Genomic DNA, 27,058 nt, shown 5'->3' with positions numbered 1-27,058 from the left:
ACCCTCTGCCACTTGAGCTAAAGTAGGAACTCCAATGGCTGGCAGCAGCAGTAGGCTGTCACCTTCTAGTAGCTGGTGCACATAAAGGACAACACAACGTGTTATAACAGGACCAGTCAGAGCAATTAGTGCTGGTGGTTTTTGAATTGTTTGCTGTTTCACACAAAGAGATTGAAATGAAAACTTCCAGAAATCTCTCATTTTGGGGCCAATCCTGCAGCCCTCACCAAGGCCCCCATGGAGGTTAATGGGAGCTCTGCCTGAGGAAGGACTGCGGGCTTGCACTCTTAATAGCATTTCTAACACTATTAAACTTATGGAAGGCGTGAAACGTGTCCATTTTGCTGGTCGTGATCCCATTAATCAAGGGCAAAATGGGCACTGAATTCAATAAGATCAGGACAAGGCATCTCACTGGGGTTAATACCTCTATGTACAGAGTGTAACAGCCACACTGGGCCAGAGCATGAATGGCTAAGCAAAGGGGTAACCAGAATCAGAGCCTAGAGCAGTGATGGGATTAGAAACAGGGCCCAGGCAGATAGGGTCAGCCCCAGATCCCAACTTCAAAGGCCAGGTGGTCCAAAGCTTGCTTTGGCTCAGCTCCACAATAGACAGGCTGAACCTTATGATAAAATGAGCCGTCTTAGTTCTTATTATGCTGGCCCCCCATGGCCACCTCAAACTTCACAGCAAGAGCAGGGCTAGAACTCTCAGCCTCCTGCTCTGAAAGCACACGCCGCTAACACATGAGCTAAAGGAGAACTGCCATTAGTAGTAGGGGGTCTAGGATGTACAATTTTAGACTCAAACCAATAGACTAGGGGGACTAGATGTCCCGATTTTATAGGGACAGTCCCGATTTTCGGGTCTTTTTCTTATATAGGCTCCTATTACCCCCCCCCCGCCGACATACACACAGTAAATAATACATGCATCAACAATGATAGATTGAAAACCTTGTTATCTACCCTAAGTATTGGATCATTATATTACACCTACTAAGAGTTTCTAGTTTGGGGGGGAAATTTACTTAAAATATATTAAAAATGAAATATTTAATGCACAGAACGCGCTGGCAAATAACTGTTCAGGATTTCTCTTTCTCTAAATAGGGACAATTCATTAGAGTATTATGGCAATTAATTTATTTATATAATGCTTTCAATCATGCACCACTGAAATGCAGCCACCTCTGGGGTGGGGCATGACAGCTGTTTAACAGGATGGAGCAATGCATGACATCAGATTTTCAGGCGGATTGAAAAAAACTTCAACTAAGCTACACACAGAGTTTTGGGGAGGCAGGAGATAATTAGTGCTAGCGCAGGAATTTGACCAAGACATCGCTGTTAACAACCCATTTCTCCTGTTAGAGCCACAGAAGGTCAAGACACGATCGCTTCTCATCTAGAAGATGGCAGTTCCAGTCCCATAGCGGCTCCTAGCACCAGGCTGGGCGCATTGGCTCAGTGTTAGCTGGAGGGCAGTGCACCGCCTACTGGATCAGCAACGAGAATATTTGGTTACGTACGTGACAATTGTACAGCAGGAATATATTTCCGGCCCTGATTTTTCACAGGCCCTGTGTCCTGTTTCCCAGCCTAGAGCTCCCACTACAGAGAAACCTTAGGCAAAGTGTGTGTCAGCTGATCAGTGCCTCTCTTATCTTAGCATCTCAGAAGCACTTTACAAGCCAAAAGGACCCGATTCTGCTGTTTTTACATGGAGTAGCAATTACTATTGAGTACCCCCTCTGGTTTGGCAGGTCCTTTGAGATTGTACTGACTAGTCCCTTTAAGGATTGCAGAATCAGCCCCTAAATAATTCTCCCGTACAGCATCCCTATGAGGTAGGTAAGGTATGTGGCTCACCATTCCCCTGCCTGCTGCAAATCACTGATAGGCAGCTACTTCTGGAGTGGAACACAGCAGCTGTTTAACAGTGTCCAGCAACTCTGTATAACAGATTAACAAAGTAAAACAAACTCCAGTTCATTCTTCAGGGGTAATTTCCCTTGATGGAGTTTGGCCACAAAACCGTGTTAGATGCTTACAAAAACAAGGGTTTTAATGTCCATGAAAGTCAAGGACCGTGGCTTTACATTGCATCCACAGGAGTCTTTGCTGGTTTCTCTATGGTGCTTATCAGTAGAATATGCGTCCCTCACACACCAGTCGTGAATGTATCCTTCTGGAACACCCTGCTAGTTAGAAAAGCATTACTATACCCATTTCACTGATGGGGAAACTGAGGCAAAGAGATTTAATTGGCAACAGAGGTAGTCTTGGGACACAGCTGGAATTGAACCATCCCAGGCCTGTGCCTTAGCCATAAAACCACCCTTCCTCTCTACCACTATCTCCCCAAGAGCTGTGACAAAGCCTGCCCTGAATTGGAATACCAATGCTGCTTTTATGTGATTTCGTTTGCATTTTGACAGAGTTCTTCACTGCCCTCCTCTTCCTCCATCCATGATCCTGCCTCCTCTGTTCCTTCCTGAGCTTTAGAGTCAATTAAAAAACCCCACCACAACAAAGTTTAGCCACGAACCCTTCTTTGGAAACCTGCACAGACCTATGCGTGCAACTTAAGATGAGGTCACATGAAGGCCAAACACATTAGGAATTGAACCAGGGACAGCCAGGGCCAACAGCTGGAGCTGCTTGTTTGAGCTAAAGCTCCCTAGCCGGGGCTGTAGCAGACTCACATCCACTTGGGATCAGGCACAGAAGGACGCTTATAATACACCCACACCAGAGGTTACTTTCCCTTCTTACAATGTTAAAACCCCCTCTAGAAAGTCCCAGACACACAGGCGAGAGACTGAAGATGCTTCAAAGCCCTTAGTCGCCATGCTTGGAGAAATCACCATGGGAATACTGCCAGCCCCCTGCCAAATCTAGGGGTGGCTAGAACCCCCTCTGTGAGTAGCTGCAGGAATAGAAACATCTCCATGAGGTAGCATTGCCCTACTATGCAAGGTGATTACAGTGATGGCCGGAGCAGGGCCAGTGGATTCCGCAGTTCCAAAGGAGGGGAGATCCTGCTCTGCCCAAATGAAGGGCACGGAGTGAGCATGCTCCAGCCGGCTGCTTGATTGAGTTAGCGGATAATCTCTGGAGCCAGGCGGCTGTCTGTGCCCGATTCCAATTAATTAATAGCAGCGCTGGGTTTGGTGTTTAACAAGAGACTCGGCCTCCTCCAGCAAATGAGGGAAGAACAGCCAGTAAGAGAGTCAATCAGGCAGCTCGCGGCTGAGGTCTCCCTGCTCTCTCAATCCTCCTTCAGGGGAGAGAAGGTTTGGTTAGACAGGAATGCCCGGCATGGAGCTGGCCCTCTCACGGAGCCGGGATAGGGGGGTTCCCAGCAACCAGGAATCTATGCGCTGCCGTGATGGGGAGATTAGAGACATGAGGAAACCTGGCCCAGACCTCCTTCATAGAAAACTGAACCCATTGGGGAAACTCGTCCTGTCAACTTGGGAGACCCATTCCCAAGTGTTCCCATCCCAACCACTTGGGAGACCTAACCTGGCCCATGAAATCCAGCAGTCGCTCTCCCTTTCCTGGCTGTCTAATGCCACCGAGCTGCATCTGCAACCTTAGTTCCTGCTTCCACATCTGTCCATCCATCACGGCAGCTCCCAGTATCACAGGTACTTCCCCAAAGGATGGGTGGTCACTAGGGCTGTGCCTCTCAGAAAGGCGTCCTTGCTCCTGGGCTTCTCAGTTGCAGAGAGTTTCCTTAACCGGGGACAGAACCTCCCATCTAGTAGCCCCTTGGCTATTTGAAAAGATCCCTCTGGACCCCATTGAGAATCCATCCAGCTCAGACAGAGCAATGAAGGGCGGGTGGATGGAATTACCTGGTCAAGCTTTACAATTGTCTGTTCTCCAAACCAAGAATCCCATTCCTCTCCTGTCCCTTTCTCACCATGCCAGTTACGTCCCCAGCTCCGTCCCTTTCCCCACAGGACGGTTCCCCCTTTCCTTACTCCTTCCATTGCTGGCTGCCCCTCACATCGAGCCCTGCAGGGAGCTCCATGAATCTTTTGAACACAGCCCCTCAGTTCCTTCATCTCTCCCCCCTTGGGACATCCAGCACATACCCAGTGCTCTATCTATTCAACACACTGTGCAAACATTAATAACCCGGACCACCCCCATGGGAGGGAGCCTTTTGCCACCATTTTACAGATGGGGAAACTGAGGTACAGCAAGGGGATGCAGCGGGCCCAAGTAGGTCAGAGGCAGAATTCGAACTCCAGATTCCCTGGCTCCCAGCCACACTCAGCTCCCTCATCCCCCACTGCTTGGGCTCTACAAGCCACCAAAACACCATTGGCCCACACTGACTGCTCCCTCCAAACGCCTCGCAGCTGTGGGTGCACTGCTGCACATTTTACCTTGGGACAGGTCCCCGGAGATCAAGCGGAAGAAGTGGCTGATCAAATTGCCCAGATGTTTCTTGCAGCTGAAGTCCCAGATCTCAAGGCGCGCTTCCAGGAAGCGCACCGAGGTGTCTGCCTCTTTGGCCTCTTTCGGGGGCATCCTGTCTCGCTCTAGCAGGCCTGAGCACTGCCCCACACCCCTTCCGTTCGCCCTGCCCTGCCTCGCTGGGCCAAGTTGTCTGGGTTTCCTTAAGGTAAGTGCTTTGTTTCTGCTGCTCTCAGCTGCACTGACCTTCTCTCCCACTCCACCTGCTCTGACTCCTCCTCCGCAGGTCTCCCCTCCCGCTCCGTGCTGGAGTCTCTTGCAAAGTTGTATTTTCTCTAGCTGAGCGCAAGGTATTTCTCCACCTTCCACAGGGTGTTCGGGAATACAGGCCCTTCTCCAGACCCCTCTGGCAACACCCAGCAATGCACAACGTCATTCTTCTTCCTGCTGAATTCAGGAATCCCAAAGCTCCCCATCCTCAGAATATCACCTACTTTCTCCTCTCCCCCTTCCCACCATGGTACAGTTACTACTCCCTAGATTTTAGTAAGTTTAAGGCAGCACTGTCGTGTGCTGGTTTAGCCTTTTCTGGCCAAAGCCGCATTGAGTCCCTGAATTTCAGATTGCCTTCCGCCAAGGAGCTGCGTACCACAAAAACTCCCGCTCAACCCGCCATCCCCTGGGAGCAGAGGAGAAAACTTGCCTTCCATGTTAACCCTAGCCGCCCTGCATGCTTTGCAATTCTCTTTGTGCCAGTCTGTCCCTTTGTCTCAAATGCCCCAGAGTCCCCGCCGCTCCCCAGGCCAGGGACATCTCTCAGAGCCCCACCAACAGATGGACAATTTGCTTCAGACTTCTCATTTTGCTTCAGGAGAGGAGCTCATGAGTCTTTGGTCATCAGCTGTCCCCACAACCATGGCCTCCACTCCTTAGAGGAAATAGAACTCATAACCTTCTAGTCCAAAGCCACAGCTCCCTACCCCTTGAGCTGCGGTCACTGCCCTGATATTAGGGCTTATTTCCTGTTTAAACATCCAGCCAGCCAGCCGAGAGGCAGGAGTCACGGCTGTGCAGCTCTGACCTTCTCCCCAAAGCAAGGTTACCAACACACTCCACCACTGCATTGCAAAACCCTGCTCTTCCAGTGTACTAAGTATCCCTTGTCCCCATTGAATCAGGATGGGGATCTCCTGGTCTAGATGTTTTATTCCCCACCACAGCAGAACCTTCTGGCCTACCAGGCCCTGTCCCAACAGGCATTGGGGAATGCAGGCATTTGGCCAGAGGGGCCTGGACAACACCCATCAGTGCCAGAGGGGCACAACTTCTTCCTGAGTATCTCAAAGCTCTTTAAGAAGGGGGCATCATACCCATTTTACAGACAGGGAAAGTGAGGCAGAGGGAGGTGGGGGAGGGACTTGCTCACAGTGTACAGGAAGTCAGCAGCAAGACAGGGAATAGAACCCAGGAGTCCTGATTCCCAGTCCTGTGCTCTTTAAATCCTCCTGGGCACTGGAGGAGGATGTGTTAGCAGGAACCTGTGGTTCGTGTGTTCCAGGTGGATGTGGCAACCTTGTTTTTAAGCTAGGCCTTGGGGCGGGAGAGGTCAGTCCACATCCCTGGTGGCACTTCCCCCTGGCCCATATTTCACCTGCATTAAATCCCCCCTGATCTCCACATCTGTGCCCATCCCCCTGGCCTGGCCTGACCCTTAGCTGAGTGGGGAAGTTTGCCCTGAGCAATAAGACACCCCCACTGCCCAGACAAGGCTGCATGCCCACCAAGCAAGCATCTGGGACTGGGCACCCAGGCTACATGGGTCAGAACTGAGTCCCCAGGATGCAGTGGTTCCCAGGAAGGGCATGCGTGGCTCAGTGGGAACTGAGGGCACCCATCACCTTCCCTATTCCCATTTCCACTGGAAGCCAGTAGGGCCGAGGGGCTCCCCACTCAAGGGAGGGGATCAGCTCCTTCCCCCTCCCACTGGTCTCAGGCTCCCTCTCCCCGTCTGCTCTCCTGACCTTCACGGGCCGAAGACAATTCCCAGTGTAGAAGCACGGTTCCCAGAACACTGGCAAGGTATTAATAACTGTGCTTAGCACTGGACAATTCCTGCTTCCCGTGGTGTAATCAGACCCCCAGCACCTGCGGCAAGGCTAAGACATCAATTCCTAGCAGTGCTGAGCTCGGTACAGGCCCCCCTCTGTGCTAATCCGCAGAGGATCTGACTGCCCCCCCCTCCCCCCACACACACACTTTGGAGTCTGCGCTCTTCATTCTCAAGCTTGTAGCTCTGGAGGTCCCTGGTCGGTTCAATCCAGGTTGGCCAAAAGGGTGGCTGTCACATAGAGGCTGTAGGTAAGGCCTTGACCCAACCTCTCCTCAGCCACTTCCTTCACTGCAGCCCACTCCCCCAGTGCCTTATCTGGACACATCCTCGCACCTGGCATCCCATGGTGGCAGCTGATAGAGGGTTCACTCCTGCCTGGTTCACTTGGATGAACTGCAGCCAGCCATCAGAGGAGGTTTTACAGCGAAGAGATTTCAGCCCCTGCCCTTTGAAGGGGATGCATTCCCCAATTCCAAGGCCAGAAAGAACCACTGAGCTCTAATCTGACCTTCTGGATAGCACAGGCCATAGGACACCCCCCAGTTCTTTCCTGTCTCAACCAGAGCAGAACTTTGAAAAAAACTTTCACTCTTGGCTTTAAAATGGCCAGTCAGAGAATTCACCACAACCCTTAGTAAGCTGTTTACTGTGGTTAATTACACTCATTGTTAGAAGGGTCTGTGTTATTTCCACTCTGAATTCGTCTAACTTCTCCCTCCAGCCACTGGGCACCGCTTAGTTAGCGAGTTATCAGCTCGCACCCCCTGCAGACAAGTCTTTGTATACCAGGCGCTTCCTAGTCGAGATCAGGGCCACATTGTGCTGCGTGCTGTACATGCTCATAGCCCTGAAGTCACTCCCGGCCCCAAAGAGCTCATGATCAGACAGACATTGGGAGGGGGAAACTGAGTCACAGAGGAGCAGTGCCTAAGGTCAGGGGCAGAGCTGGGAACTGAATGCATGTCTCCTGACTCCCAGTCTGGTGCTCTGTCTGCTAGATCCCACAGAACAGATACGGCCCTAACAGGGCAGGGGAAATGTGCCGTGTGCCTCTGCCTTGACCAGGAGGATTAAGGAAAGAAGAGTTCAGTCCTTCTGGCTCATTCAGTTCTAGGCCTCTCTGCTGATGCTGGTGACAAGCTGATTCCCTGTTATCCTGCATCTTGGGCCCTCATTCACACTCAGACAAGCAGTCCCAGTTACAGCAGCGGGGTTTTACACTCCCGATTGCAGGGAGGGTCTCTGCCTGCCTTTCACCCTCTCTTGGGGTGAAGCTAAGATGGGGAGGCCAGTTTTGCATGGGTCAGAGGTTCAGGGTAGTTCTTGTGGCAGTGAGTTCCAGCTGCTGGGAAAGTGCCCCCGTAACCCACGTTGATATGAGCCTGGCTCTTTGTCCCCGTTAGTGTCTACATGACATGGAGGTTTAGGAGTACAATGGGAAAGGAATTTTTTCCGACCAACTTTTTTTGTTGTTGGAAAATGCATGTGTCAAAACCAAAATTCTGTAGGAAAAGGGCCATCGTGGCAAATTTCCCATTTTGGGGAAGAAAAGAAAAAAAGGAAAGTTTCAAAGTTGTTGAAAGCCCCATTTTGACGTTAACAACAACAACAAAGTTAGGTTTTTGGTTCCAAATGTCTTTTCATTTTGAAATGTTAGCTAATTTCTAGTAAAAAAAAAAAAGTTGATAAACCTCAAAATCAAAACCAGAACACTTCAGTTGACTCAATCCAACTGTCCCTAATGGGACAATTTTCAAGAATTCAGAATCCAGACAGGAATTTGTCCCGCACCGGCCCTCAAACCTCAAACATTCCCGTGGGACAGAAAAGCTATTTTCCACCTTGCTCTATGGAGGAGTTTGCTACTCATGAGCTAAAGCAGTGGGTTTTGAAGTTTCATTCGTGGACCCCTAAAAAATTTCAAATGGAGGTGCTGACCCCTTTGAAATCTTAGGCATAGTCTGAGGGCCCCCAGGGCTCTGCAGACCACAGGCTGAGAACCAGTGAGCTAAAGGATCTGGTCCTTTGCTTCCGGCAGTAGCAGCTCATGCTTTTAGATCCAGGGTTCAGTCCCTGTACATTGACCCTGCAAAGGGGACATTATTAACACAGGATCAGGACTTCCCCTTGTGATGAGATGGTTCCTGAGGAACGCAGCTGTGGTGTTAGGTTATGGAGTGGGATGGCCGAGGTCTAAAGGCTTGGATCTGGCTAGAGTTTACCTGTCTGATTAGAGTTTAGCCCAGCAGCCCATGTATAGCACACCTAACACCCAGCATCTGAACACAACCTCACACCAGCAGAGGAAGACATTCCAGTGTCTCCCAGTAACATCTGGGAGACGGATGAAGCTAGGACAAGCCGAGTATTTCTTTTGGACCATGAGCCATGAACAGGGGAACCATAGGCGTTCTTCCGCCCTTGGCAAACCAACAAACTTCTCTCCCCACCCCAGCTGGGAGTGAGCCACAAACACCCACACTGAACATTTTGCTCCTTGCACACATTTGCATCCAGCCATAGCTTGCAGAGCCGTAGCAGGAATGAATCTCTCCATGCTGCAGAGCACCCAGGCTACCTGCAGAGGGAAACAGAGCTCCATCCAGCTCCATATGCAGAGCTGTTTTCCTTCCTCTCAGGAGAAGAGAAAGCCTTGCTCGGCTTGAGTCAGGAAGCAAGTTCTCAGGTGCAGGTGGGTGATCGCAGTGGTTTCCAGGGCATGGGAGACAGATTGACTGGATCCCATCCACCCAACAATTCAGACTCCGGGGTGATCACACCCATTCCCAGCCCCTTCAGAGCAGATTTCTTTTACACTCGAAATGAATTCCAGATCCTGACTCTTCCTCAGTTGGGAGATTCAGCTGCAACATTAACCCTGGAATAGCTACAGATCCATCATTGACCAGAGGGAGTTGCCCCCACACACACTCATGAGCCTACTTCTGCCGCTCCAGACATTCGCCTGGCATGACCAAAGCCCCCATGGAACCAGGTAATGATGCAGGGTTAGAGCAGACACGCATCATCCCCTGAGCAAATGCACAGGCCAGAGTACAACCAGAAGGGACCTGCAGGGAAGCCTCCAAGTACAAGCAACTGCTTGGGGCCCTGTGCTTCTGGAGGGTGGGAGGGAGATTTTGCTCATGGGCCAGTCTGAAGCTGCTTCCATCGGCAGGGATGAATCATAGAATCCTAGAATATCAGGGTTGGAAGAGACCTCAGGAGGTCATCTAGTCCAAGCCCCTGCTCAAAGCAGGACCAATTCCCAACTAAATTAAAAGCTGGAGACAAGTCACCTTCTGATCCCACTGGGCAGCTCGTGGATACCACGCTGCGTCGCTGACCCTGCATTCACACATGTTATGGATAGGAGGCAACAGGGCTGGGCTGGGTGACCCGTGCTACCGAGGCCAAATTGGAGGAGGAGGGGGTTCCTCCAGAAGCGGCACGGGGACCTTCTTTCAGGGGCCCACCATTTCCACAAAGGGCACAATATACCCTGGGCACAAGCCACTGAAAGAAACCCCAGCAGCACATTCCATACAGGAACCTGGGAAACAGCTATGGTGACCCAGGCTGAAAGTGTGGGATGGTGTAAAAATAAGCTGGGCGAGGGAGGGGCCTTCCAGGTCTGTCATGTTCATATGGCTTTATAATGCTGCTCCCTTGCAGCCAATCAGATGGGACTGCTGGGGCGGGATGGAGGGAAGGGGCCACGGCGGGGGGACAGTGGGATGCTGCACAGATCCACCTAGGGGATTTGAAGCCCAGACTGTTCTGGATCTCAACAGCTGCTCCCGGCATTAATCCTCAGAGCGATGTTCTAGAAAGGAGCCGGGGATTATGCAGGATTATGACTGGCCTGGACAGGAGGCGGATAAGAGACTGACCCTCCCCGCCCCAATTCCCACCTCCAGGGCAGGAGTGTCTCGGCAAGGCTGCTCTAGGGAGACTGGTCTGATGGGGCCACTGGGCAGGGCCGGGCACAAAAGGGAAGGCGCTCTGCCAGCATATGGGGGATTGGCAGCGTTGGCACAGATGTGGAGGCAGATGGATTCCCATTCCCCACCCTCCCTCGCCTGGTGGTCCCAGGTGGAACTTTACAGGCTTGGGAAGTTCTCGATGTCGCTGGTCTGGAGGGGAGAGATTCCCAATCCCTTATCCAGAACCTGACACCAAACGGAGACAACCCAGGCCCCAGCCCCAGTTCCCAGCCCCATCTCCGTGCTCGTTACCTGATCCCTCGGGCACTGCGCGGGAGAGGATCCGCTTCACCAGACAGCATTTCAGCAGCGCCTTGCGCGTGAGCTGCGGCTTCTGCCATTTCACATGCCCCTTCTTCCCTGGGGGAGTGTGACCTGAGTCGCCCAGCAGGCTCCCGTCAGTCTCCTTGGTCTCGTCCTGCAGCGGAACACAGCCCAGGTCAGCGCCCAGAGGTGGGGAAGTCACATAGACAGCCAGGTTCCTACTCACCACCTGCAATTACCCCTTACAGTGCCCCACGCAGGTGGGCATGGCGAGCTAGGAGATATCAATGCATGACAGCTACCAGCAGAACTGGGTCCAAGCCCCAGAGCTCTGATTGCCCCCAAAGTCAGGGGGACACATTTGACCCTGGGGTTCGGACCCCATCTGTAATAACTGCTGTTCACACACACACACTGCATCTTCATGTCAGGCATCCTCTCTCATGCCAAGAGGATGTGACAATCCCCCCTGAGTTAATCAACACAAGAGCAGAGGGAGAGGGCGCTGTGGGGCTAATGCAACATCAGCCTGTGGACTAGGGTGACCAGATGTCTTCATTTGATAGGGCCAGTCCCAATTTTTGGTTCTTTTTCTTAGAAAGGCTCCTATTACCCCCCATCCCGTCCCTATTTTTCACACTTGCTGTCTGGTCACCCTACTGTGGCCCCTCCATGCCAGCTCGACTGGAGCAAAGGGGCCACAAAGCAGGTACGAGGCCGGTCTGCAAACATGCCCATGTCCCTGCACCACCTCTAAGCACAGGAGGCATTCGAGTGGGGGGCGCGCCGGGCAGAGGTGCAGCATGAGCAGGCAGGGACACGGCGGGGGTGGACCTGCACCCCAGCCATTCTGCACCCCGAAGCCTCACAGCGGACCCCAAAGCAGGGGCACAACTTGCAGCAGAGCGGCTCCAGGCAGGAGATGCAAAGGAGGTAGCTCTTGCACCGGGAGCCGCAAGGGGCGGTGCAGAGACTTGTGCGAGCAAGCCGGGAAGCTGGCACGAGCAGGCCTCCAATTCTGCCCTCCATTACACCCCCGCTGGCTTTAGCAGGAGAGCAGAGGGCTGGATGCGGCCAGTTTGGGAACCAGCTCCCGCAGTGACTGGGCGCAGCGTGGGCCACACAGGGGCAGAAACATTCTGCCTGTGGAGCAGGAGCTTTGGAAGTTGGCGGGGGGAGCTGCCCCGCATTGGGGTCGGAGAGCGGCAGCAGGCTGAGATCAGATGTGAGATGAACGGGGAGCAGGGCAGGCACTGCAGAGGAGGCGGCTCTCGCGGCCCCAGCGACAGGTTTCGGCAGACGCCCAGGAAACCGGAAAACCTCTGGCCACCCCCATCCCTGATCTCCAGCCCATCCCTGCCCCGTGCCATGCTCTCCACAGAAATTCCCCCAGAGCATTCTGCCTCCAACCAGGACCATTACGGGTGCATTCCCAGTCCCCATAGCTGTCACCCCCCACAGCCCCCGTTCTCATCCCAACACACACACACACACACCCTTCCACCCCACTTTAGCCTGCCTGCAGGGGCAGTTCTGAAGAGATGCTGCCACAGGGATGAGATGATGGTGGTTTCCTAAGGCCCAGCCTCTTCCTCTTTCCTGAGGAAGGGGTGGCCTGGAGTTGTAGGAGTGCTAGACTGGCAACCAGGTGCACCAAGGTCCGATCCTGACGCTGACACAGACTCAGGGTAGCCTTGAGCCTGTTTCTTAGCCTTTGTGCCTCATTTTCCCCTCTGTGATGCCAGGATGACAGTTACAACCCTACTTCACTGGCAGGTCGGGACAGCCGAAGTGTTTTACGAACACTGAACTCTTCCGATGGGAGGTGCTGTCCTTTGCCCAGTGCCCAAATACCACAACGATGGGCACTTAGAAACACATGTAAGGAGTTCAGGCTGGCATCACCGGTGCCCAGATTGCGGTTTCTAAATTCCGAGGAGCGCATCTGTAAAGATAACAGAGCTGCGTGTCTGCTGAATAATTGATGGTTTTATTCCATCTCCCACTGAAAAGAGAACCGACCTCAATCTGTCTGTCCATCAGAGCCAGCCTCTCTTTTCATTGCACGCAAGGCGATGTGACAATGCTTCAGTATGGGGGGGCTGCCTGGAAGTGATAACGGCATATCATTTGTGCCTGCCATCCAAGGAGCTCAGAGCCCTTGGCAAGCATTGATTAGCCAGCCAACGTCCCTGTGCCAAGGAAGGTAGACAGATACCGTTATACCTGTTTTACTGAGAGGAAAACTAAGGCACAGAGCTCGAGGCTGATATTTTCCAAAGAATCCACTGCTCTGGGGACCCAGCTTGCTACACTTCAGGTGTCCAGCCATGTAGCCAAAATGGAGGCAGGCCAAAAGCTTTTAAGTCACTTGCCTAAGACATCCCAGGACGTCAGTAGAAGAGCTGGGAGCTCCCAATTCCTTGCTCTGAGCCACTAGATTTCACTCCCTGTCTCTGGAAATATTGATTTCCCACTGCTGTCTGCAATTCACTCTGACAGTAATGAGGACTGTCTGTTTAGTCAGGCCATTCAGTTATTTGTGGCTTCATGCCAGACACATAGAGCCAGGGGCTGGCTTTAGCCGATCAAGCCCTAGGACCTTGCATGGTCTCACCTTAGGCCGTGTGAGCCCTTTGCAAGTGGTTCTGCTGCCAGGCCACCGTGCTGGGCATACCAGCCACATGCATGGGTACGACACTCTCAGGAAAGGGCAGAGTTTGGATTGCAGCCACCTGTCCTCAGGGCAATCTGGAGCCTGGGTGGCTTCCATCCACACCCTGCGCTTCCATGTGAATAGGGCTTTAAAGCAACCCTGCTCACTCCTTCCCACAGCCTCGTCCCCTCCCTCTGGGTGTAACCCAGCACTCCAGCAAAACGCCTTTGACTTCTGTGGGCATCACGATGGTGCAAAGATCCTGTGATCACAGGGAGCCTGTGTGGAGACAGCAGCCTCTCTAAGCTCCAGCTGGAACAACATCTGGACCTGCCTCCTCCTTCAGCTTTTCCTAGCCTGAGTAGTTCAGTGTGATTGGCCCAAGATGCCAGGGGAGATGCCCAGCTGGTAGGGAAGCAGCTGCCACCTATCCCATCTGTCATTCCTACCAGCCTGGCTCACCGCTGGCACAGAACCCGTCCCAATGGACACAGGTAAAGTTAAGAAAGCCAAGCCACCAAAGTGGGGGAGATTCAGCCAGCTCCCACGACGCGTCTCTCTTCAGCTCGAGTCACCCCGCTCGCAGACAAACTGCCACTCCACACAGAACGTGTGTCCTGGATCAGGGCATGCTCGCTCCAGGGACATGCAATGCAGGATTCAACAGACCAAAGGGGCTCTGTGTTACCAAAGTGATTTGAGTAGTTCAGAGCCAGCTAAGCCCAGCAGACAGATGGCCGGGGAGTCACGGTTTTTAAAGCACGTTATAACTACAAATTTGACAAGCCAGTTTTAATTTTTAAATTACGGATTTTTCCAGCTAAGCAAAGTCAGGCTCGCTTAGCCTGGTGGCTCACAACGAATTCACCAGCGTGTCCCTCGGATGGCTGCAGGGTCGTCTGCTAGAAAGGCAGAGCGGGGGGAAGCTAACAGGTTTCCTGGGATTTGCCCCCAGAGGCTCCTGCCAAAAAGATATCGGGGCATCCCAGGCTCTGAGAAGAGAGCCGATGTAGCGATGCCAACAGGAGAATCTGAGAGTCTGGGATAAGGGCTAAGACATGTCCCAGCACAGGGCGTCGAATAGAATTCAGAAGAGGGGAATTGGGACTCAGGACCCCTAGGTAAGTTTCTTCTTCATGACTGCGCTACTGAGTCAAGTCCAGTGAGCCCACGCTGGGGCAGAGTCGGGATCCAGGAGGAAGTCACTTATCTTGGTCCGTAACCATCTCCCCAGCACTTCCTTTCTACATATCAAGCTATTTTCTAGGTGGACCAGGCTTCACACATCACACCCAATACACCATTGGCAGTGGAGAAAACCAGAGACGCGCACCAAGGGGGTGGGGGGGAGAGGGGGAAGAGCAGCTCTGGTTTCTGAGAGCCGGTGAGATATTGATGTGTTGCAGCTGGAGAATCGTCACTCCTGCCAGATGGTCGTCTCCCCCCGCCCCTCCACCACCCGTGCAGGTGAGCCGGGGGTGAGATTCTATGGCTGGCAAGTTTTGGGGGGAGGTGGATTTGTGCACACATGGAGCAGAAGCAAAAGCTAAAGTCTTTCCTTCAGGAGAGCGCCCATCAACCAAGTAAGGGCTGGAGGGATCAGGCAGGGAACACAACATGAAAGGACACCAGAGTCAGAGCAGCTGTTGGGCTAGAAGAGAGGAGGTTTGGCCGCAGTCTGGGCGGACTTGAGAGGAACCAGCCTGGATCCAGTCTGACCGAAGGCTCCTCCATCTACTGAGCCCATCGCAGGCTGCTCGTGGGACCCTCTGCTTAGCCTGACTGATGATTTTACAGAGCCCCAACATTGGGCCATCGATTGTCTGCTGAGGGGTAGGGGGTGGGGGAGATGACACAGGAGGAAACTGACTTTCATGGCTTCACCTCCAGAAGAGAACATAGGAGCGGCCAGACTGGGTCAGACCAAGGGTCCTTCTAGCCCAGTGTCCTGTCTGCCGACAGTGGCCAGGGCCAGGGGCCCCAGAGGGAACCATCAAGTGATCCATCCCCTGTGGCCTATTCCCAGCTTCTGGCAAACAAACAAACAAGAGGGGTGGCTGCAAGGCTGCTGAGGGTCCTGTTCCCAAACCTGCAGGGTCCCTTCCCACCCCTTGTCTTGCTTTAAGCATCTTCCTGCTCCACCAGGGTTGAGAAGTGACAGGGAATCTGGGCAGGGGGAGGCATGACCCATATGGCCTGCTCTGTGCCATGCTTGACACCCGCAGTGCAGCATCTGTCCTTCCATGTGACAAGCCCCTCATCGCTGCCCATCAATAATGCACAGCGCTTCCCCTTTTGTTGTCAGCTTTCCCAGCTTGTTCATTATTTATCAGCCTGGGCTAATTCCACCTGACAGGTACACCTGTTCCTGGGAACCTTGGCCCAGCCAGATACCGCCCAGGTCAGAACTAGACAAAAGGAGACACGGCTCATTGGAGACACATCCCAAGAGCCTCCAGCACAAACGCACACTTCCTAAACTTCTGCTGGGTGTCACGAGTCTGCCGCTCTCAAGCACAGAGGCTCTCTGATGCAGGCATTTGTTACACCCATGCCCTGGCATCCAAGTACATTTCTAAGGTCCTGTTTGAACAGATAGATCCCAAAGTACTTCATCAAGAAGCAAGACTCCTTTCTGGTGTAACACCATTGGCTTTAGAGTTTGGCTCAAGCAATCCAGGATTCACTTTGCTCACCACTTAAATGCAGCCACCTCTGGAGTGGAAGCTGACAGCTGTTTAATGTGACTTGATGCATCCATGACGAACCGCATGACGAACTGGAGTCATTCCAGAGCAGAGCGCAAAGGAAGAGAGATTTGGAGGAGCTGGGCAAGGCCACGCTGCAGAAGGAACAGCTATGGGGACAACTAGAAATGCAAGGGATGTTCTAAAGATGACAGGGACCAATTATTCTCATTAGTGGCTGAGGACAGAACAAGTAGGGATCGGCTCAGAGCTGCAGCAGGGGAAACATAGGTTAAATGTTACACAAAACTCGCCAATCCTTTGCCCTTCTCCTAAGCCCTCTTGGCACAGAATCTCCCAGGGCTTTGGTGAAATTAACTAGTTAATAACTTCCAGCTCTCCTGCAAGCTGGGTATTCTCCTCATTATACAGATGGGGAAACCAAGGCACAGAACTTCAGTGACAAAACTCACCCTGCAGATCAGTGGCAGAGTTGTGACAAGAACCTGGGAGTCCTCGCTCCCTGCTCTCCTATCCTAACCACGCAGAAACTCTCTTCTGAAGCAAGGAACTGAACCCAGGAGTCCTGTCTCCTAGCCCATGCTGTGTTTGCTAGGCAATACTGGCTCCCAGACAGACAGCTGACTTCCCCTCCCCAGTTTATCATCTGAGCTGCCTTGAGCCTGTGTCCTTTCGGCTTTCTTCCTTTCCCAGGACTGGTCCTGCTTCTCAGACCCCATGGGAAATGCTAAATGGGGAGCAATTGCAAACACCAGTGAGGGAGAAAGAAATACACAGGGGATTTGGGGCTGGACCTAATGGAGGCTAGCAACTGGGAATACAATTCACCATGCTTTCACCTGTTAGATACAAAGGAGACCCTAGCTAGTCAATGGAAAAAGCTGTCAAGGGTGGTCCTGAACTCACGGTTTCTGGAGGCATTCAACACTCAACTTTTTATCCAGTACTCGGTAGGGTTGGCTTTGTAACACCATGAACTACATCACTGGCTCTCGTGTATACCAGGGGGTGCTGCTCCAATCTCTCGACACTCCCCTCGAATGCTCATGGAGCCTTGCCCGCAGCCCGTCTCCTTCCCTTGAGGTAGCAATTTGGTTTGGAACCTCAGAACATCCAGAGTTTCACGGCACAGACAACAGAAAGGGCAGCAGTGAGGCCCGGAGGCAAGACCCCAGGCTCGTTGCTAAGGGAAGGGGGAGAACAGATCATAAGAACGGCCATCCTGGGTCAGACCAAAGGTCCATCTAGCCCAGTATCCTGCCTTCCGACAGTGGCCAATGCCAGGTGCCCCAGAGGCAATGAACAGACCAGGGAACCATCAAGTGATCCATCCCCTGTCGCCCATTCCCAGCTTCTGGCAAACAGAGGTTAGGGAGAAGAGGTTCTGTATCTCTTTGTCTGGCTTCAGTGAATCCTGTTGGCTGGGGAAGGCTTTGCGAGATTTCAGCCCCCCAGAGCCTGCAGAGAGCAAGTAGCACATGCTGCTTCCCAAGGAAGGGACAGGGATGTGCGGCTGGGTAGAGGGAGGATTCGTACGGGCTGCACGGGGCCTGAACTCACTTCTATCACTGCCACCATAATGCTGCCTATGGCCTCTCGCTGCCCAGGATGAAGGGCTCTGGTTTCCCTTCTTCCACAGGCTGTCCAAGCTTCTCTGAACTTGCAAGGCCTCTCTGCAACAACCCCCATCTGCGATTCCCTGACTTAGATCATCTACCCAGCCCGTCCCCTCCACCTGGCCATCACTCCTGGCTTTCTTCCACCTCCACAACAACATCTCAAGCCACCCCTGAAACCACCCGTCCCATCCTGCATTCTGCCCCCAACACTCCCCCATCACTCCAGTTTTGCATCCTGCTGCATCGGCTTGTGCCCACGGACTGGTGCTCATTGGGGCAGGCACCCTGCTGACGTGGCACTGCCTACCTACCGTGCCAGGCTGCTCCTGCTTGCTTCATGTCTAAACAGCTCATAAAATCTCCAGCAGCGTGCAGCTATCCAGCTTATTATCAGGGCAGGAGAGGCAATGGGGCAAGGGGAGGTGGGAATGGGAGCTGTTTACTCAATTTACAAAGCAATTACAGGAGCTAAAATTAAAAGCGATCTGGAGGAGCCCAGCTGGGACATCAAAAGCAAGCACGGAGGTTGGAAATGGCGCACAGGGGCTTTGCATTAGCACCTGGGTGCAGCATTCTGCCTTCAGCTGCAGGTATGCAACCCCACTCACTTCTGGGATTTATTCTTGAGAACCACTCAGAGCTCCTTTCTAGAACTAGACTGCAGAGCTCTGAGCACCAGGGTTTTGCAGTGCAATTGCACCATCGGCCTCCAAGTGTGGGTTGTTATAAAGGTTACCATTCATCTGAACTGGAATCCTAAATCCACCATCCCCTACCACTAGATTTGGGATATTCAGATCCTCCAGTGCTGGGTCAGATCTGAAATGGGCCTGTTTTCCACAGCTAGCTTGGAAGCAGTCCACACCTGGAAGAAGTCCCACAAAATCAGCCTGTGGGATTTTAGGGCGCTTGAAGCCACGCTTCAAACCCTATTCCAGGTCCACACCCCTCCTCCTCAGTCCTCTTTTGCTAGCCCTGTTAGATCAACCTGGGATCGGGAAGTCAAGACCTTTGCAAAAGGTCTCTGGTAGTAAAGATCTGCCCTCAGTTACCGTCCTGCCTTGGGGTGGGATAGCTCAGTGTGGCTCTTCATTTGGGAGCGTAGTTAACAATTCTACCAAGTTTTGCCTCAGGCACACGGCTATTTTTAGGCACTAGTGGGGCACAGTGAGCATGTAAATATCTACCCGTGCTGGGGATTACACCTCAGCCAGAGTGTAATCATCCCCTAAATCACATGAGCCAGCAGATCTGATGGATACACACAGGGGCAGAGGCCGTGGGAGTTCCAACGTGCTATTTTTGTAGCACGGTTTTTACAGGGTGGAGCCTGCACTTTAAGTCACCAGGAACCAGGTTAATTCCCCCCTCAGTAGTTATCACTAAGCAGCGTGAAATGGAGCAAGAGTAGAAAGTGGGGGGGAGAAGGGACAAAGGGTTCTGCAGGAACAAGGGCGTTGCTGAGCTAAGACAGACTGGGCTGCAGGGTCTGAGGCAGGAGGCGAACAAGTCAAGGGATGTCAGAGTAAAGGAGAAAAAGGACAGGGTGGGATAAAGGGCGTGTGAGGGGGAATAGGATTTAAAGGAGAGAAATTGACTAGAAAGTGAAAGGTAAGGTAGAGTCAGATACTGGGAGAGGAGGGTGACATAAGAACTTGGCAGGGCAAGTGGAAGAGGGGGTAACCCAGCACAGAGGGGGGGCAAGCAGGAGGGGGAGCATGAAGATCAGTACCAGGAGGGTGGTAAATAAGAGGAGCACCCATTCAAACCCAACAACCACCCCAGGAGGCTGTCCTCTGTCTAGAAATGGGGCTGGGGTGGTTACAGCAGCACTTGGCAAATATAGGGGGATTGAGAAAGGCTGATCACTTGCAAACCACCCAGTACCGGGCTGCAGAGAGCTTTAACTCCACTGGCAAAGCTCCCAGCTCAGGAGCCGCTTCCCTCCCCGCGGGGGAACAAGCCCATCTGCAAGTAAGAGACCAACGTCTCAGCCAGCTGCGAGGCTCCAGGTGGCACAAACAGAACCAGGACCCTCCAGCTAAGCTGGAAAAGTGCCTAGAGGCTGTCTTTTAATAGTGCAACATGAGGGTCAGGTGACCTGTAGGCCTTAAAGTGACACACACCCCAGGATAGCGATCCATGCCCCCAAACATTCCTATTTTCCAGGGGGCTGCTCAGCATCTTAATATTAATGCTTTAAATATATATATCTCCTCTTTCTTGCAGGCTCATCAGCAAAGCATAGGGCACAGGGGACCACACTGGAAGGAGCTAGGACACCTAGGAAAATGACACCGGTTGTCTGCAAACCATCCTCTGCTACGCCAGTACCTATCAGTTAGTATGACCGGCTAGTGCCGATGGGACCTAGTAGCTTTCAGCACCATAGCAAAGCATGAGCAAGACCACAAGCAGTTAAGATGGGCATCTCCCCGAGGGAAGGGCTCAGTGGCTAACAATCCATTGCCCAGTATCGTCCGATCTTGTTAGGTCACCAGTTCATACCCAGCCCAGGTCAGCAGTGACTGACGGGCATTCAATGGCTGCTCGGTGACCTACATAAAATAAGGTGGAAGGGGTGAAACATGATTTGGGGTGAAAAGCCATTTTGTGGGCCCTCCCCCCAATGTTTTGATGAAAATTTTTCAATCAGCTGGGGGGGGGGCTATGAGCCCAGTTCCTTGGGGGAGAGTATATACAGCACAAAAACCACAACTTGGGTACTTAGGGTGACCAGATAGCAACTGTGAAAAAACGGGACGGGGGTGTGGGGTAATCGGTGCCCATATAAGAAAAAGTCCCCCAAAACAGGACTGTCCCTATAAAAGCGGGACATCTGGTCACCCTACAGGTACCAATTGGTTCCCCCTACCCACTGGAAAGTCTCAGTAGCCAAGGGATGACCAGGCCCTGGAGACCCATCTCCTCTCTGCTCCCTACAGGGCTCTCTCCAGAGTTAAGAGGTGCTGATGGGGAAATATCCAGGCTGCACCTGTTCTGGGAGGTAATTAGAGGGATCGGGACCCAGGGCTGCCCTGCCATCAGCTAGAGGGAATGTGGGGTGTGTGTAAGGACGGGGAAGAAAGGGAATAGGAATTGTAGAGAGAGCAGAAGGATGGAGGGAGGGGAATCCAAGATTTGCAGGGAGCCTGGGCAAGTGCATGGGGTGGAAGGAGAACAGGAGGGGGTCAGAGTAAAGGGGAGGAGTGGGTGGAAAGGGGGACCTCAGAGCACGGGTGAGGGAAAGAGGAGCAAGTGATCGATGCTGGTGGAAGGGTGAAGGGGGAGAATGGAACAAGGGAGCAGGGCGGGGGATAAGGTGGGAGGGTCAAAGCCCAATGGGTCAGGAGGGGAAAAGGGAAGGGGCTGGGGTGGGCAGTGGGATGGAGGTAGGAGAGGGGGCTGAGGCAATGGGACAGGCTGGGAGTCGAAGACTCCCGGGGATCCTGTCCCTGGTCAGTGTCCTGGGCGTCCCCCCCGGACTCCTGTCCCCTCCTGACCCTCTAGGATCCAGCCCCATGGCAGGGTTTCAGTGCTTTCCCCCCACACCCCTGTCCCCCCGGGCGCTCTCAAGGCAGCCTCTCGGGGCGCGCTCTTCCCGGGGTCTCTCTGCAGACCCCCGCCCTGGGCACCGCCAGTGGGCCTGGGGCAGGGGATCCCCCCAACACACACACACAAGCCCGGACCCCTCCCCTGCACCCAGCCTCTCCCCCGGCCCCCCACCCAACTTCCCCTGCCCGGACGCCCCCGACGAGCAAGTGTCCAGGGTGCCCGCGCGTCCCCCCTTCCCCGGCCGGGCCATGCCCGGTGCCGGGCGGGCCCCGCTACCTGCATGGCTCGCTCGCGGGAGCCTGCCCGGGGATCGCCGCTCCGAGCCGCCTCCAGCCCCGCCGCCCGCGGGACTCGGCGCCGGGACTCCGGGCCAGCGCTCAGCCCCCGCCCAGCGCCGAGCCAGCCCCTTAACCCTCCCCTGCCCGGCCCTCCCAAACCCGCCCCCAGTCTCCAGCCAGCCCGCACTGCAGAGTCCGGAGCCAGGGAGAGGGGGAGGATGGAGAGACCTGGGTGCCTGGGGCAGGGGAGGTGTGGATGGGGAGGGACGGAGAGAGCCGTGGGGATGGAGAGACAGATGGGGGTGGAGAGAGGCGTGTATGGGGAGGGCGAGACACAGGGATGTGGCCACGGGGAAGGAGAGATGTGCATGGAGCCAGGTAGGGATAGATGTGTATGGGTTAGATAGATGTGTATGGGGATGGGTGGATGGATAGATGGATGTGTATGGAGATAGGTTGGTGTATATGAGGCAAGATAAATGTATATGGGGATAGATCGATGTATATGGGGAGGGATGGATAGATAGGTGTCTCTGGGGATGGATAGATAGGTGTCTCTGGGGATGGATGGATAGACAGGTGTCTCTGGCGAAACATAGATGTATATGGGGATGGATGGATAGACAGGTGTCTATGGAGATGCATAGAAAGATGTGTATGGAGATAGGTGGATGTATATGGGGATAGATCGATGTATACGGGGATGGCTGAGATGTGTACGGGGATAGAATAGATGTGTATGGGATAGATAGACAGACTGCTTATCTCAGGCTGTATAATTCACAGGCACCCTCCTTAACCCTTTCACTCGCTCCCATCTCTAGCTCACCTTCTTATCCCTTCCTTCCCATGTGTCACAGTGCTCTTACCTCCACCCCCACCCCACTTTCAACTGCTGCCCTCTTTCTGCCAGGCTCCTGGGTTGCCCTTCCCCCTTTCCATGCCTCATGGCTCTGCAGAATGCACACCCAGAGCATGGGGCATGGCCCCTGTGCTGGCTGCCTCTCCCGCCCTTATGCACCTGGGGAGCCAGTGGACAGCCTGTCCTAAGGCAAAGGAGGCGGCGTACAGGGTCAGAGGTGCTGGAACTAGGGGCATGGGGGGTGCTGGAGCACCCCCTGGCTTGAAGTAATTTCCATCATACACAGGGTTTACAGTTGGTTCAATGGCTCTCAGCACAATTGTTCCAGCACCCTGTCCAGGGTGGACACTTTGGGGAGGCAGGGTTGGCTTTGGAGCAGACACTCCCTTCAGGGTACCTGGCCATCAGGCGAACGCCTTTCCTCTCAGTGGAGCGATGGTACTCAGATCCTTACCCCCTCACGGGATGGGCATGGTGGCCGAGCGCATGGCTCATTCCTTCAGGATTCATGATACTCACTTCTTTCCCTCTGTGGGCATGAGAAGCAGCACCTTCCATGAAGGCAGGGGCCCTTCCTGTGAGGGGACCAGGACAGGTGCCTCTTCCTTCAGAGCCTGAGATGAGGAGAGAGGTTTGGACGCTGATGGACCAGGAGGAGTCTGAGCTCCCAGTTTGGAGGTGATGGGAACTCAGGAGCAGCATCTTCAGAGAATGCACAAGGCACAATTGACCAAATCCTACATTTGGCCAAATCCACCAAATTTTGGCCCATTATGGCTGGAGTAAGGCTTCAGTTGTGAGCACTGGAGGAGGGGTTTTTTCCTCATTTGCTGCTATAGATTAATGGCAGGCTTGTAGTTCGTCCACCAGCTGGGGACTTGGGAGCCCTGGGCTAAACTCCCAGCTCTGCCACTGACCTGCTGCATGACCTTGGGCGTGTCACTTCATCACTCTGTGGCTCCGTTCTGCACTGTAAAAGAGGGGCTAACAAACCACCTTCTCCCCCCGCCCCCTATGTCTGTATTGTCCATTGAGAACTCTTCAGGGCACGACCACTCTCTCACATGTCCCAGAGCCGAGCATGACGGGGCCTGCAGGTGCGCCTGTGATGCAGTTAACAATAAAGATGCCGAGATCTTTTATGCGGTGGGTGCAATTCACCGAGCGCCGCCTGGGACTGGAAATATAAGACTTGGCAGGCCGAACCGAGCAGTCAGCAAAGGCACAAAATACCAGTGTTCAAAAAACAGCCTGGGGAATCTTTTGTTCTGCCGACTGCATGCTGCTTGGCACCACCTCCCTCATTAACCCACCCATCCCCTCCGCTCCGGGCCCTCGTTTGCACTGGGTAAACAGCTCCTAATAGCACCTTTGCTCCTTCATACAAACAATGGCGTCTGGGCCCAAAAAGAGCATTAAGAGCCACTGAGGGCCCGTGTTTACTGGTTGCGAGACCAAAATATTACAGCCCTTAAGACAAGAGTGTTCATTTTCCCTTCACATCCACTTGTAACTCCTCAGAGGCAGGCATGAGAGGGTTTTGTGGGCCACATGCTCAGCTGGTGTTAATCAGCGAAGCTCCATTTACATCAATTTACACTAGCTGTGGAGCTGATCCTCTTGGTTGCTTCATCTCAGCCTTTTTGGCTTTGAACCAGGCTGTCGTTGTCGGTTTCACCCACATCGAAACGTCTCCCAAAACACGTTGCTTTTTGATCAAAATTCACGTAGAGAAAAAGGAAAGGAAGCCTTTTGATAACATCCTAATGGCTTGTTTCCACCTTTCTGGAATGGAACAGCTCAAAAAGTAATTTCAAAATGAAATTCATTGGGGTTTTTTTAATCATAAAATCGTTTTTAAAAAGCTCAAAATTGGAACGCAATGGTTAGATTTTATCTCAATAAAAGGACAGGCAATGAATCCTCCCCCCTGAATGGGCCTGTTGACTTCCGTGGGACTGAAAATTAAGCATGTGCTTAAGTAAACTGGGTCTGAAAACTTTAACCCCAGGGGGATAAATGAACAATCCAATAGAAAAGCCAAGGGGTCTGTAGCAAGGTCAGGTCCATGGGCTGATCTGATGAGTACAATAGAGGCTCAGCACCACATAGGATTCCACTCATTGTAGAGCGGTGAAAACAAAAGTCAAAGCATAAGATCTTTGCTCTTTGGAAAATGTTTGGTTTTGTAAAAAATCAAAACTGTGGAGTTTCCCATGAGACAGAAAATCCAGACAGAGAGAGAGAGTTTACAATCGAAGAACTCTAGAGAGACAGTCAACGGACTCAAATGTAGTGTAATATGTGGACTACAAAATCAAGAGAACTGGGGGCTATCCCTGCCTCCATTCCAGACCTAATCCAATTTGTAGGGTGGCATTTGTGGATGCAAAGTGATTACATGTTGTGTCAGTTTAATATCAGATCATGCAAGTATTCTCTTATAGGGGGCTCCAATCTGGCCTGACTGTAGAAGAACAAACTCCCTGACCAGTTGTGATCCCAAATGCATGCATCTCTGAAAGCCTTTAGAAGCACTTAGCGCCAAATTTACAATGGCATTTGGGCACCGAAGCACCAGGGTTTTCAAAATCCAGCCCTTCCTACTTTGCCTGCAAGTGCTATGAGATGGATAAAGACACCTCCTCTTCCTTATGTTCTCAGTGTTACATGATGAAAATATATGAGCTCACTGGGATCTGGCAACGCAGAGCTGGCAACCCTATTGTATTTATTTGGACTGAGAGCTATAATTGCGTTCTGAGGCTCCCTCTCTGACAGCAAGTACCAGCTGTTTGTGATCTGCGTAGGTGTCTGTTGGTGGAGCAGGCGTGGGGAAGTGTATCCATAAGAAAGGAGTCCCGGGTCAGTGCAGTGCAGCTAGGAAGTGAGTCTTTAGCCCTCTGTTCTGGAGAGAGAGATTATAATAAGAAATTGAACAGAGTTTGCATTAATAGCAAAGCAACTTGGTCTCACAGTAACAGCAAGGATCTCAAAGAGTTTACAGCAAGAACCTCAAAGTGTTTACTAGCTCCATTTTATCAATGGGGAAATGGAGGCAGGAAGAGAAGAAATGATTTGCTAAGGTCCTATGGCAGATCTGGGACCAGAACGCAGTCGTCTCAAGTCTCAATCGAGGGACACACTCATAAGGCTAAGACAGTTTGGTTGCGCACTAACCAAGATCTGAAATTAATAATTTGCACTGGCTTGGGGGTCTAGAAAGCAGGGCCCTGTTGTGCAGGGTGGTGTATAGACACACAACAAAGATCTGGTCTGAAAAGCTGCCCATCTGAGTGCAAGACAGGCAACAGTTGACTAGACACAGGGGGAGCACAAGAAAACAAGGAAATGACAATGCCCAGTGTGATAAGTAATGGTCACAACACACCCACTGCCTAATCACTAGCAAACTGTAGAGCATTGCTGCTCTTTAGCTTAATCCATAGTAACTCGTGCTTTTAGGCTAGAGGTCCTCAGTTCAGCCCCCAGTGTATCGCAGCCATGGCATAAGTATCACCGCAGAGGAAGGCTGGAAGGAGGACAGTAAAATGGCCTTGCTGCGGATACTTACAGGCAGCCTCTCCTATGAGTGGAAGAAAGCGTTCTTCCTCATGATTCATTTATTTAAACTTAACAGAACTAGTTGAATGGAGCCAAACTTTGATCGAAAAAAGAAAAGAGGGAAAAAATTCAAGCACATTTTCACGATTCCCCCCAATTTTTTCAACTATCTGATTGAAATTTTTCAAGTTTGCAAATTTCCATCGAAATTTCTAATTTCGTCGGGAAAAAATTTCAGTTCAAATGCCCCAAACTATTTTCATTCCCATTTTTCAATCAGCTCTAACCTTGCATTTGGTCTTTTTCTCCTTCTCTTAGCTATTTTCTCCTCGTCAGGCTGGCACTTTTGAACTATCTTAGCATCCAAGGCCTTAATTCAGCCAAGCACTTAATTTTAAGTATGTGAATGGGCCTGTTGACCTCGGTGGGACTGAAAATGAAGCATGTGCTTAAGTGAATTGGGGCTGAAAACTTTAACATAAAGAGGATGAAAGATAAGGAACAATCAGACAGAAAAGCCAGGTGGTCAGTAGCAATTTCAGGTCCAGGTGCTGATCTGATAAGTAGATATGCTCAGTATCTGCTCATCCCAGATGATGCAAACAAATGTCATACCTAAGATCTTTACTCAGCTCTACAGCTGGGTTTTATTATTCCCTGTGACTAAATTATTGGATGACTTAAGCCCTGTTTTTCTGGTCAAGAATCATTCTCAGATGGATCAGGATTCCTGCGAATAAATCCAGTTTCATTTTGCATCCACCAAATAGTCCTCACAAACAGGCTTTTTCCTAGAGGATGTTTGCAACCAGTTGCTACATGGTGACCCTCTCTGCTCCTTAACTAGATGACTGAAACTTTTCAAACTGGAAGAGAGTGAATGACACCCTTTCTGGTGAGAATTTTTGTTGTCAATATGTGAAAGTTTCCAGATCAGCAATGAATAGACCATTTGCCCAGATACTCGCACACAACAAAAAAACCCAATATCTCACTTATATAGCACTCTTCATCAGT

The 27,058-nt window shown here is 52.2% G+C and overlaps 1 protein-coding gene across 3 annotated transcripts in view; it reads right to left on the bottom strand.

Moving 5' to 3' along the window:
- Positions 1-27,058, bottom strand: part of KCNIP3 (potassium voltage-gated channel interacting protein 3) — an 82,876-nt gene that overhangs the window by 54,798 nt on the left and 1,020 nt on the right. The window contains exons 1-2 of one of the 3 annotated variants that reach the window (XM_084615334.1): positions 21,614-21,709; positions 10,788-10,953 (exon numbers count right to left, since the gene is read on the bottom strand). In XM_084615334.1, the coding sequence (XP_084471460.1) occupies positions 10,788-10,953; positions 21,614-21,619 (172 nt within the window). In that variant the 5' untranslated portion in view covers positions 21,620-21,709. Of the gene's footprint in view, positions 1-4,408; positions 4,704-10,787; positions 10,954-21,613; positions 21,710-27,058 lie in introns of those variants that run through there. The other 2 variants (XM_084615333.1, XM_084615335.1) reach the window with 2 other exon arrangements.

The sequence above is a fragment of the Lepidochelys olivacea genome (assembly GCF_965140295.1).
Source record: "Lepidochelys olivacea isolate rLepOli2 genome assembly, chromosome: 26".
Classification (NCBI taxonomy): Eukaryota; Metazoa; Chordata; order Testudines; family Cheloniidae; genus Lepidochelys; species Lepidochelys olivacea.
The sequence above is the reverse complement of the archived record's forward strand: the minus strand, read 5'-3'. Positions and strand labels throughout refer to the sequence as shown.